Genomic DNA, 11,936 nt, shown 5'->3' with positions numbered 1-11,936 from the left:
TTTTCTTAACATGTTAACAGATAGGAGGTTTAAATATTTATTTAACTCATGCGCGCTATTCACGTTTTATCATGCCTCAAATGCGAACCCTAAATGGCCGTTTACCGACTGGTGAAAAATTATTTGTCAAAACGCAATAAAGATGTCTACTATCCCGGCCAAATGGCGTAATGAAAATAAACGTAACTATCTTTCGAGCTCTTACTAAATATTGGGTAATTACAATTCCCTGTTGTTACCCATTGAGTAGCCAAGATTGTGATGCCGAATGTTTTTTTTTCACCATGGCACTAAACAGCTATTGAGACTTCGCTTTTTAGGCGATTAATAATGCGTGAATAGCGCATATGAGTGGAATAAAATTATGGGCGCAACATGTAGGGTAAGTCATAATCCGTCACCCGCGATGTGCTTAGCGCTCGTCTCCGGTGCGCAAGTATGGACTCGCTTCGCTCGTGCCTGAGCACCTGCGACTCGTGCTAAACGCATCGCGCTGAAACACTATGAATCATTTACCCTACTAGTTACGCCAATAACTATTATGATAGTAGAACACATAATATGTTCTGTCATAACTGTCGACAATATTTAGGAATATACTTGAATTATCGATCAATAATTTAAACATATTTCTTTATGGAAAATAATTAATGATAACCTCAAGGAAACCTGACGAATTCCAGAAGGAATTCTCCAGAAATCCGTCGGAATTTCTACAAAAATTCACTAAAAAAAATAAAATAAGCTAGCATCGTAGTGATTCCAGAGTGTTTTCATAAGAAGTTCTCACAGTTTCTTATGAAAATCCTTCACAGTTTAAAATTGAATTCGAAAAAGTTTAGTAGATACCTAACGACTTTCTCCGGAGAACCTGATGAATTCATAAAGAAATCTTTAAGAGCTCTACCGGAACTCCTGCGGAATTCAGCTCAAAAATTTTTCCTGGCAATCTTCAATGTGAGTTCTAATGAATTAATATACTAACAAAATATAGTTCTATTACTGGTTTTTAGAAAACTATTTGAGATTTTTCTAAGGAAAACCTGATAAACTGATATGGAAATCCTCCGGAACTGCGCTGAAATTCCTACAAAATTTCACTAACAAAAAAAAAACATCAAAGTCTTTCCAGAAGGTTTTCAAAATGAGTTCGTATAGTTTTGTATGAGAACACTTGGAAGTTTGGAATTAAATTGACAAATCTTTGGAAAATATCCGACAACTTCCTTCGGAAAACCTTGTGAATTCCTAAAAAATTCTTCCGAGGCTCGGCCGGAATCCTGACAAAATTTAACTCAAAAGAAAATAAAGTAAGCATACCCGTGTAATAAAAACTTGTCCTAAAAGAGTCATAAGCTAAGGATCCTGAACGTGACACAATTAAGATCATTTTTATGAACAAACCGGAATGAAATTTAGATTTTAAAAAAATTTTGTCGCTATTACTCAAAGAAAATAGGGTAAAAGCACCAGTACCCTGCCCCAAACCAGTAGCCAGCCGATCATATACTTTAACATTGGCTCAAAATATATATAGATATAATTTAACATGACATGGCTGGCTATTGGTTTGGGGCTGCGTACTGGCGCTCTTACTCTATATTATAAAAAGTAATTTGATGACAATTTGAAAACACTTTTATGACAATTTTAGGACACTTTTATGACAACTTTAGGACACCTTTACGACAACTTTATGATACTTTTATGACAATTTTAGGAGACTTTTCTGACAATTTTAGGACACCTTTACGACAACTTCATAATACTTTCATGAACATTTTAGGACGCTTTAATGACAATATTAAGACACTTTTATAATAATTTTAGGGCACTATTCTGACAATTTCAGTACACTGTTATGACCATTTTAAGACGCTTTAATGACACTTTTATGATACTTTTATGAGAATTTACGGACACTTGTATGAAAATTTTAGGACGCTTTTATGAAAACTTTATGACAATTTTAGGATACTTTTATGTCAACTTTAGGATACTTTTATGATAGTTCTATTACACTTTTATGAAAATTTAAGGACACCTTTACGACAACTTTATGATACTATTATGATAATTTTAGGACACTGTTATGACCATTTTAGAACGCTTTAATGACGATATTAGGATACTTTTATGACAATTTTAGGAGAATTTTCTGACAACTTTAGGACACCTTTACGACAACTTTATGATACTATTATGATAATTTTAGGATACTGATATGATTATTTTAGTACGCTTCAATGACCATTTTATTACAATTTTAGAACGCTTTAATGACGATATCAGGACACTTTTATGACAATTTTAGGAGAATTTTCTGACAACTTTAGGACACCTTTATGACAACTTTATGATACTATTATGAGAATTTTAGGATACTGGTATGATTATTTTAGTACGGTTCAATGACCATTTCATTACAATTTTATAACGCTTTAATGACGATATTAGGATACTTTTATGACAATTTTAGGAGAATTTTCTGACAACTTTAGGACACCTTTACGACAACTTTATGATACTATTACGATAATTTTAGGACACTGTTATGACCATTTTAGGACGCGTTAATGACAATTTTATGATACTTTTATGACAATTTTAGGAGAATTTTCTGACAACTTTAGGACACCTTTAGGACAACTTTAGGATACTATTATGAGAATTTTAGGATACTGGTATGATTATTTTAGTACGCTTCAATGACCATTTTATTACAATTTTAGAACGCTTTAATGACGATATTAGGATACTTTTATGACAATTTTAGGAGAATTTTCTGACAACTTTAGGACACCTTTATGACAACTTTATGATACTATTATGAGAATTTTAGGATACTGGTATGATTATTTTAGTACGCTTCAATGACCATTTTATTACAATTTTATAACGCTTTAATGACGATATTAGGATACTTTTATGACAATTTTAGGAGAATTTTCTGACAACTTTAGGACACCTTTATGACAACTTCATGATACTTTTATGACCATTTTAGGAAGCTTCTATGACCATTTTAGGACGTTTTTATGATAATTTTAAGACACTTTTAAGCAGATAACTCCTAACAGTATGTAATGAAATTTACAAATTTTTTGTAAATGCACAACTTCTTCCAGTTACTATAGTTACTGGTTTCTAGGAGGCTATGTGTGATTTCGTTAAGGAAACCTGACTAATTCGTATGGAAATCCTCTAGAACTGCGCTGAAATTTCTAAAAAATTCCACTAAAATAAAAAGAAATACTCATCTAAGTGATTTGAAGTTTTTATAATGAGTTCTCATAGATCCGTATGAGAACTCTTAACAGTACAATTGAATTCACAAATTTTCTAAGAATACTAGATGACTTTTTTAAGAACACCTTATAAATTTCTGAAGAAATCCTTCGGGGATCGGCCAGAATTCATACAAAATTTCGTTTAAAAGTGATTAAAATAAACATCGTAGTCAATTCAGACAGTTGTTATAAGAAGTTCTAATAGTTTGTTTATGGAAATCTCTTACAATTTAATGTTAAATGTATAAATGAATATAAAACGGTTTAATATTTCCTTAGAAAACCCGAGTAGTTCTCATGGATTCTCGTATGATTAAGATATAGTTTCGTGACTGGTTTATAGACAACTAATTTGACATTTTTCTTAGAAAATCTAATTAATTCCGATGAGAATTTTTTGGAGCTTATCAACACTCTAATAAAACTTTGTTAAAAAAAATCTTTTAAAATAGATAAATATCGAAGTGATCCCCGACGGTTTCTGTGAAGAGTTCTTATAGTTTTGCATAAAAATCAACTTATAAGACTCTGATCGTAAATGAAAACAGCATTTTTATCGGTTTACCTGTAAATGAACTGTCATCATTCGAACTAGTTGCCTTTTGACATTTCTTTGATATCCGATACTTTGTTGATCTTGATAATTGCGCAAAATCTTTCATTGTTTTGTATTTGATGAAGACACTAGTATTTTCTGCGTACTCATAAGATAGCTCACGGGATAACTTCTCTTATATGTTTTTTGTTTACATTTTTTTTTTAACCGATTCGCATTTATTTTTTGTTGACAAACTTCAATCAATTGACGCTTTATCGTTGATAAAAGCAATAAAATAACCGTAAAAACATTGATATTAATATTAATCTAATAAAATGTCCAAAAAAATGTTCTCTTTAGTTTTTCGGATCGGTTTAGGTTACGCATCTGTGGTGAAAACTGAAAAGATAAAAACTTCTAACAAGTCCGGCTTTGTTGTAAAAATAAGAAATAAAAATTCACCTATTAAAATACTATTACAAGATGGTAAGTAATAAATTTTAATTTTAAAACCATGAAATGTTCAAAATTTATATTTAATTAATATTAGTTTATTAGTAATACTAATAATTAATTGTTGATAAATTTGAGTAACCAATTTAAATAATTAATTTTGAAAAGATGACGAGGAATATTTGAATAAACATACAGTGGATGAAGCGGGAAACTTAATAAAAAAAGCAGTCCAACCACCAGTTGAGATTAAGAATGTGAGAAAAAAAGGTAAAAAAGATAGACAATGCAAGGAACCGAATCCTATTGACGCGGAAATTGTTGATCAGCAATCAATTTTTTGCACTGGCAACCAGGATGATTTGACTGATGGTAAATAAGTTAAATTACAATTAAAATTCAATCATTTCAACATCTCAACTTTACTTAGTTTTTAATAAGTATAAGATATTTTAGATTTTTCCAATTAGCAATCTTTTTTTTTTCACAGGATTCATTTTTTTTTTATTCATACTTTCAGAATAATCAGATCAATATTCAATTTTGTGTAAAGAAATATCAAATCTTGTTTCAAATTAAAATTATATTTTAGTATGACTTAATATAAGTTTTTATGATTATTTTAAGTATTGATTTTTTTTTTTATTAATGTCGAATTTTTATTTTGCTAAAATTGTAAGAATGTATTTATTGTGCTAGATCAATTAGGGCCAACAACAACAACAACCCAAAAAGCAGTTCTTATTGATGGTCAATTACAGACTGTTGATCATGGATTAAAACAACTAGATCGTGAAGTTAAAAATCAATCCATTGAACGTCTTCCTAGTGGTAGACCGACAGGTGATAAAGGTTAATACTAATTTACTGATTTTGTTCCGAATTTTATAATTTTTCAAACTCAAAGTAAATTAAATATTTAAGAATTTAAATATTTCATTTTAACTCCAGTTATTTTGTAGTAACATGGTGACCATACTATTCCGTATTTTTTTTCGATCAACAAAATTCCATTTCCTAAAATTAACTCAATAATTGGACGAAAAAATTAAAAAAATTGTAATTTTTAGACTTGAAAAAAAAAAAATAATCACAAATAAACAAAAAATTGACATTTTATAATATATGAAAATAATTTTTTTTTATTATTATATTAAAAATATAAAAAAAACCGGTATACTTATTTAGATAAATTTTAAAAAAGTTTTTCGAGACGAATTTATTTTTTGTTAATATTGAAGTATAAAATTACGTTGAAAAGCAATCCTGAAACTAAAGAATTTATCCAAGTTTAACTTTAAATTTATCAATAAATAATTTTCTATACTTATAGATTTACTCAATAAAAATAAATCAAGCAGCAAGGCAGAACCAAGTTCAACAATGGAAACAATTCACAGTGATAATGAAGAACCGACTAGTTCTCAGGGATCAAAACATCGATATCACCAACATAAGGAGCAAATTAGAGATTCTTCTGATACTGAATTGAGCGGTAATAAATATCAATTATAATTTAATTAGCTTATATGTAATTAGTCCACATTAATTCGTATAATTTTTTCAACTCAATGTTACTTTGAGTTGAAGTTTCATAAAGTTAGTTTTACCCTGGCGGTTTTGAATCAGCCTGGAAACACCCTGGGAGTGGAAACACCGTGGAATCACGGTGGATCCAGGGTGGTTACACGGTGGGTTTGTGCCATTTTATCACCGTGTATACACGGTGATTCCACGGTGTTTCCACGATGGTTACACGGTGTACCCACCGTGATTCCACGGCGTATTCACCGTGGAATCAGGGTGGAATCACGGTGATAAAATGGCACAAACCCACCGTGTAACCACCCTGGATCCATCATGATTCCACCGTGTTTCCAAGGTAATTCAAAACTGCCAGGGCAATTCTAGTATTTTCTTAATATCATGGTTACCCTACTTCTAAGTATATAATCATTGACTATAATTTTTAGAAAAAAAATCAAACAAACGAAAAGGAACTGGTGCTGATAAAAAAGAAGAATCTAGTCAACGATCTCACAAATCCAAAAAATTAAGAAGAGAAAAATCCAGTTCAAGCGATGATTCAAGTGACACTAGCAGTAACTTAAATGGTATTTTTTATTTATAAATTTATTCCGCATTATATATTGTAATCAATATAGCTGACTTAATAATTCGAGACACTACAGTTGATTTGAGAACTAATTGGAAAAGGAAAGATATAGGGGTGCTCCAGAAGTCAAAGCCCTGTTTAGGAAATCTCATAGAATCTAATAGATTCTCATAAATTGCCATAGAGATTTTATAAGAATAAATGAGTTCCATAAGAAGTGCCATAGTTAAGTATAGGGCCTTAAACATACAGCTATAAGAATCCATCGTTTTTTTTTAAGCAGGGAGGGAACCTCTGATTTTTTACACATTTGCTGAAGTCGAAAAGATTTTCTGAAAATCAGTTAGCGAAGAACTAAATGATTTACTATATTCACTATATTTAAGAGGATATTAACGACACAGAAGTTTACTCAAGTGCTCGTTCGGGAATACTGTGGAGGATAAAGAAATTTGCTGATTTTTTACGCCATTGTGAAAAAGTCTCAAGAATCCTCTAATAATGAATGAGGGAAGCACTTAAATATTTAGTGTTAGTTTGTATATTTTACTTATATCAGAGTTCCAATCCAAGGGACGTTGAAAGACTTGAGAAAATAATCATCAGAATTTGAAAAATTTGAGTTTTTAATTTTTTTAATCCTATTATTTTCGAATTATTAACAGCCAGCTATATTGTTTTTAACAATTTTCGTTATTAAATTTTCTTTTACCTTATTCGTGGCAGCAAGAAATTTAATAAAAACATTAATTTGAATTGCGAGAAAAATTTTTAATTTTTTTACGTAAATTTTTTTAAAAAGTTAATTAAAATTTTTAACTATTTTACAGATAAAAAACTCTTCGAAGAATTTTTGAAATGGCATCAGAAAGAAAAGAGTAGGAGTAAGAGCAGGAGTGAAAGTAAAAGTAGGAGTAAGAAACATCGGAAGGACAAAAAGCCAACGGCAAAGGAGGTTTGAACTTGATTTCTATCGACAGTGGTTTAACTAAAAATATTTTATTAAAAGACTTGCAGATTTAACTATAGTGAATATTTTTTCGTTACTTTAATTTGCATGTGGAAGGATATTTGTTCAAAAATATCGTTATCTGCGAATTTTTCCGTCAAGATGTGTCTTCTTTAAGTTTTACAGCCACTTTTCCGAGGACAGCTTTGCATTCTTAACTACTTTATTTTAATTTACGACTATACCGATAGATCTTACTTCTAGAATACAATTATTTTATAAAACTCTCAAATATAGAGAGCTCAAATTTAATAAACGTGCATTATACGTCGGTATACTCGTTTTATAGAGTCAGAGTTATACTTTTAATTATTTTCGCAAAAATCGGCCTTTTTTCTGCTGAGTTATTTTTTAACGGCTTTTACCCTTCGTGATTTTTTTTTTTTTGGGCTCAGGAGAAGTCGTAAAAGATTTGAACGATTCCTCAGATGTTTTTCAGCTTTTTTGTTTGATGATTTCCGTTTTAATGTTTTTCCTTTTCATATAGCCCAAGAATAAATTTCAAAAATAAATATATTTCACCGGATGAAATCAGCCCTAAAAATCGTGCAGTTATTTTGTTTGGAAATGGAGCAAACAAATAATTTCTTTAAAATTTATTTTATATCTTAACAGGTAGAATTAGTCGAAAAATCTGGAATAATTGTAAATCGATTTAAATTGGATCTAATTACGGAAAGTTATAGAAAAAATCCCAGAGAAATGACTCGTAAGTTATTCAAATTGATTATTGACGTAGAGGAGTTAGCCAAGATGACGATCGCTAAAACAAAAGGACGAGAACTAATGCCTGAAAAATATCTCGAAGCTGTTTTCGGTGAGCTTACGTATAATAATGTTACTCAATTTTTTTTTACGTCTGTACTAGAATTTATAAGGAATACTTTAACCATTAGAACTATTACTTTAATAAATCTCATCATAATTTTTTTCAATAGAATATGTGACGATCCATACTGCAAATGGCAGAGAGTTGACTGCGGCAGAATTTAAAAATTGTGTAGGAAGAATGCTTTCCACCATTCGTGAGGGTTTAAAAAGCAACAATGAGCCTAAAAATGATGATAAAAAACAAAATGAAGATGATGCTAATAAGAACGATAATACTGATATTGAAAACGATTCTCAAAGTGATTCTTAAAAGTTATAATTTCTCACTTTTTTTTGTTATTTAAAATTTCTACGTGTTGCTATTTTTCAATGTTAATTTAGTTACTGTTCTAAACCCAAAATGTTGATTGTAGTTTATTATTCTCTTGCAATGACTCATAATTAATTAACTTAAAAAACTGTATTGCTTTAAACTTTTTCAAAAAATAAAACATGTTCTTGTAGAGTTCATTATTTAGTAATACTAATTGGTTTCTCCCTTTTCAAGGATTCAAAATGTCATGTTTAACTGTTTATTGTACTATTTTATCTAAAATTTACCTAGATTAATTTTCATCTTCAACTCTATGAAAATTCAGGTTAAGCTTCATTGGATTTCCTTTAAAAATTATACGGGTTTTTTCAGGGAATCCCGGGAAGTTCTTTCCAAATATTTTATCGAACCTGTTTAAATAACTTGTGTGAAAAGTCATGCGTAAACGGCTTCTTAAAAATCTCTGAAAACTGATAGGAATTTTTTTTTGTATACTTTTAAACCTAAAATCCATAGAAATTCCGACAAAAAGTGACAAATATTTAAATGGGCAGGGTAACTTTAATGAGTCATGTTGGAAGCCTAACGGTTCATCGTAACGTGGCTAGTATCGCTTTTCTTTCGATTTTCGTTGTTTTCTGGAGCACTGGGTGTTTTCTTCTGGGGAACTCTCAACCACGCAGTCTTCCACAAATAAGCTCTTTGATGTCGCGAAGGAAAAGACCTAGTTCCACTTCCAATATCCCTTCTTTATAATATCTTGGAGTGATAATCTGTAGTGAAGAGATGGTTCTCTTGCAGAGAAGAGTGATACAACTTCCTTACCGGTCAAAGAGTGGGCAAGAATACTGAGGCTTATTAACTATCGGATGACTCTTCATTAAAATTCGATACAAATTTATTAGGAAAAATACTTTTTTTTTATAGCTCGAAATATTACTACGTCTCAACTTATAATAAAATCATTACAATTTATCATTAACTTTCTTTCTATATTATCTTTAGATATTCATCCGAAAATCATCTGAAATTCATATTTGTGTCAAAATATGACTTCCACATGATATTCAGCGGATCACCTGCGGATCACCGGCGGAATACCGCAACTTTTTACACGGGATTTTAACATTGGAATAATTAATCAGCATTCTCCTATCACTTTCTTTTATAGGAATTACATGCTCAATAATAGATTTGGTTTTGATGCGATATGATATATATGTATTATACATAATCATATCTAATTATATATGAGTAAATATAACTTATATATGATTATATATAATTAGACCTGGCCAATTTTCAGATCTAATTATATATAACGTATTGTATATAATCATATATAACCTATATATAATTATATATAATCATGTATAACCTATATATAATTATATATAATTAGACCTGGCCAATTTTTAGATCTAATTATATATAAGGTCTTATATATAATTATATATAATTAGGCAAAATCATTTTTTCCCGGGCAATTTGAAAATTATTTGCGAAATTTTTTTTTTTAAAATAAATCTTACTAGAATTATAATTAAATAGGGTATTGGTAATGCACTAAATTATGACAATCTGAATTATATATAGAAAATATTTTAATTTAAATTAAACAAAAAAAAAGAATATCCCTGTGAAACTAATTACTATCCTAATTGGTTAAAAATTCACCTTAACACACAATATAATAACAAAAAAAAAATATTTTTCAATTGAAGTTATAAACTCATAAAGGTATTCAACCTTCTTTTCTCCAAAAAAAAAAAGAGGAAAGGGGGGAAACGAATCAAATTTCAAATGAATACTATTTAATCACAAATTACTCAAATTTTGAAACACTCGCTTTTAATCTCGATCATTTATTAAATTAAACAGTCGAGAGTAACAAGTACCATGTAAACTAAATGCGAATGATACTTTGGAATTCTAAAATATAAACCGCCCTTTAGAATTTCAAATTTTGTTGTAAGCGCTATCACGAACCTGTCAAAATATGGGAATTCATATTTTTTTGTTAGAAAAACAAGAATTGTAAGCCTAAATTTAAGGAATTACATCATATACAGGCATATACTATAAATTTCATAGCTATATATATAAAGGATTAAAAACACAAATATAATCTTATACATCTTATGTATCCTATATAATCTTATATAGTTATAAGACATTTTTAAAAACTTTGTAAGCGTTATCGCGAGCTTTTTAAAAGAGGGGACATATGTTTAGGAAAGCAAGAGAGTTTTGCAACCCTCTTACTTTCCGGGGGATTGTTATGTCCAAATAATTTTTTTATTTTTAATAATTATTTAAAATAATTATTTCTGAGTTCCTCTTTGCAAAGCGCGCGAAAACGCAGCGTCAGCTTTTTCACCTTTTTATGCGGCGAAGAATAGTGGAAAGACAACTGCAATAAGTTTAACGAATAAACAATAAACTGTCGTCACTTTCCACCAATGACGATAATTAAAAATTCCCCATCAATTGTCAAAGCAAAGTTTATAAAAAGCCTGAGCACCATGGCTCAGGGCCTCAGTTTTATTTAAACTTCTTGGTCCGCGTAAACGGCGTCGATAGCCCGTAATCTTATTGCAGAAATCTTCCGACGTGGCAATAAGTAATCGTCGCTGATGTAGGTATCCGGCTGATTAATTTCATGTGGGATATTATTTTATCAGTTACGGTTTTCCAAAATTCACTTTAAATAAATTGTAAATCGATCTAGGTATAACAGGGCTAAGCTGCTACTCTGGTCGTCCTTACTAAGGGCGCCACTGGAAGTAATAACGGCCTCCCAGAGCCGGATCTTAGATCGTCAGGGTCGGTGTAATTTTCGTTTAATTGTAAGAGAAGGAAGAGGAAGGATAGTTTATAAATAAATCAATATAATTTTAACTTTCCACTTTTATACCTTTTTATTTAATTAAACCTTTTAACCTTTATCTTATAAACTTTGTACCTTATAAACCTTTTTAAACCTTATCTTATTTAACCTTATAACTTTTTATAAACCTTATAACTATATACCTTGTAAACCTTTTATATAAACCTTTTATTTTAATTATGACCCGCAATATTTCACTTAACCAATTTTAATAACCCGCAAAATTAAAATATAGCCGTTACCTTTGGCATATCACACACACTCTAATAAATTTACAATAATAATTAACCCGCAATTATTTATTTCCTTATTTCACACACTCATTCACTCAGTCCCCTGGACTATGACACACTCACACTCAATTTTATATAATTTTGAACTGAATGGCGTCTCGCCATGGACTAGTTCTACCACTACAACTTTTCCTTTTCAATAATTAAATTAATTAATCAAATATTTAAATTAAAAAGATTGATTTAATTAATTAATTGTTTAT

The 11,936-nt window shown here is 29.9% G+C and overlaps 1 protein-coding gene across 1 annotated transcript; it reads left to right on the top strand.

The window, feature by feature from the left end:
• Positions 1-3,254: 3,254 nt before the first annotated feature.
• Positions 3,255-8,667, top strand: LOC130669924 (uncharacterized). The gene is made up of 7 exons (XM_057473078.1): positions 3,255-4,653; positions 4,981-5,133; positions 5,615-5,776; positions 6,255-6,395; positions 7,228-7,352; positions 8,022-8,223; positions 8,345-8,667. Exons 3-7 carry the CDS (start codon positions 5,665-5,667, stop codon positions 8,545-8,547), a joined length of 783 nt encoding a protein of 260 aa, XP_057329061.1. The 5' UTR covers positions 3,255-4,653; positions 4,981-5,133; positions 5,615-5,664; the 3' UTR covers positions 8,548-8,667.
• The last annotated feature ends 3,269 nt before the right edge of the window (positions 8,668-11,936 follow it).

The sequence above is a fragment of the Microplitis mediator genome, chromosome 6 (assembly GCF_029852145.1).
Source record: "Microplitis mediator isolate UGA2020A chromosome 6, iyMicMedi2.1, whole genome shotgun sequence".
In the NCBI taxonomy this organism is placed as follows: Eukaryota; Metazoa; Arthropoda; class Insecta; order Hymenoptera; family Braconidae; genus Microplitis; species Microplitis mediator.
Note: the sequence above shows the minus strand (reverse complement) of the source record. Positions and strands in the feature narration are given on the sequence as shown.

What these genes read in the sequence shown, in the direction of transcription:
- LOC130669924 (XM_057473078.1), top strand. Translation starts at nt 5,665, where the DNA reads ATGGAAACAATTCACAGTGATAATGAAGAACCGACTAGTTCTCAGGGA. An exon ending in TTCTGATACTGAATTGAGCG is followed by an intron (nt 5,777 to 6,254) that starts GTAATAAATATC and finishes TATAATTTTTAG; the next exon opens with AAAAAAAATCAAACAAACGA. An exon ending in ATATCTCGAAGCTGTTTTCG is followed by an intron (nt 8,224 to 8,344) that starts GTGAGCTTACGT and finishes TTTTTTCAATAG; the next exon opens with AATATGTGACGATCCATACT.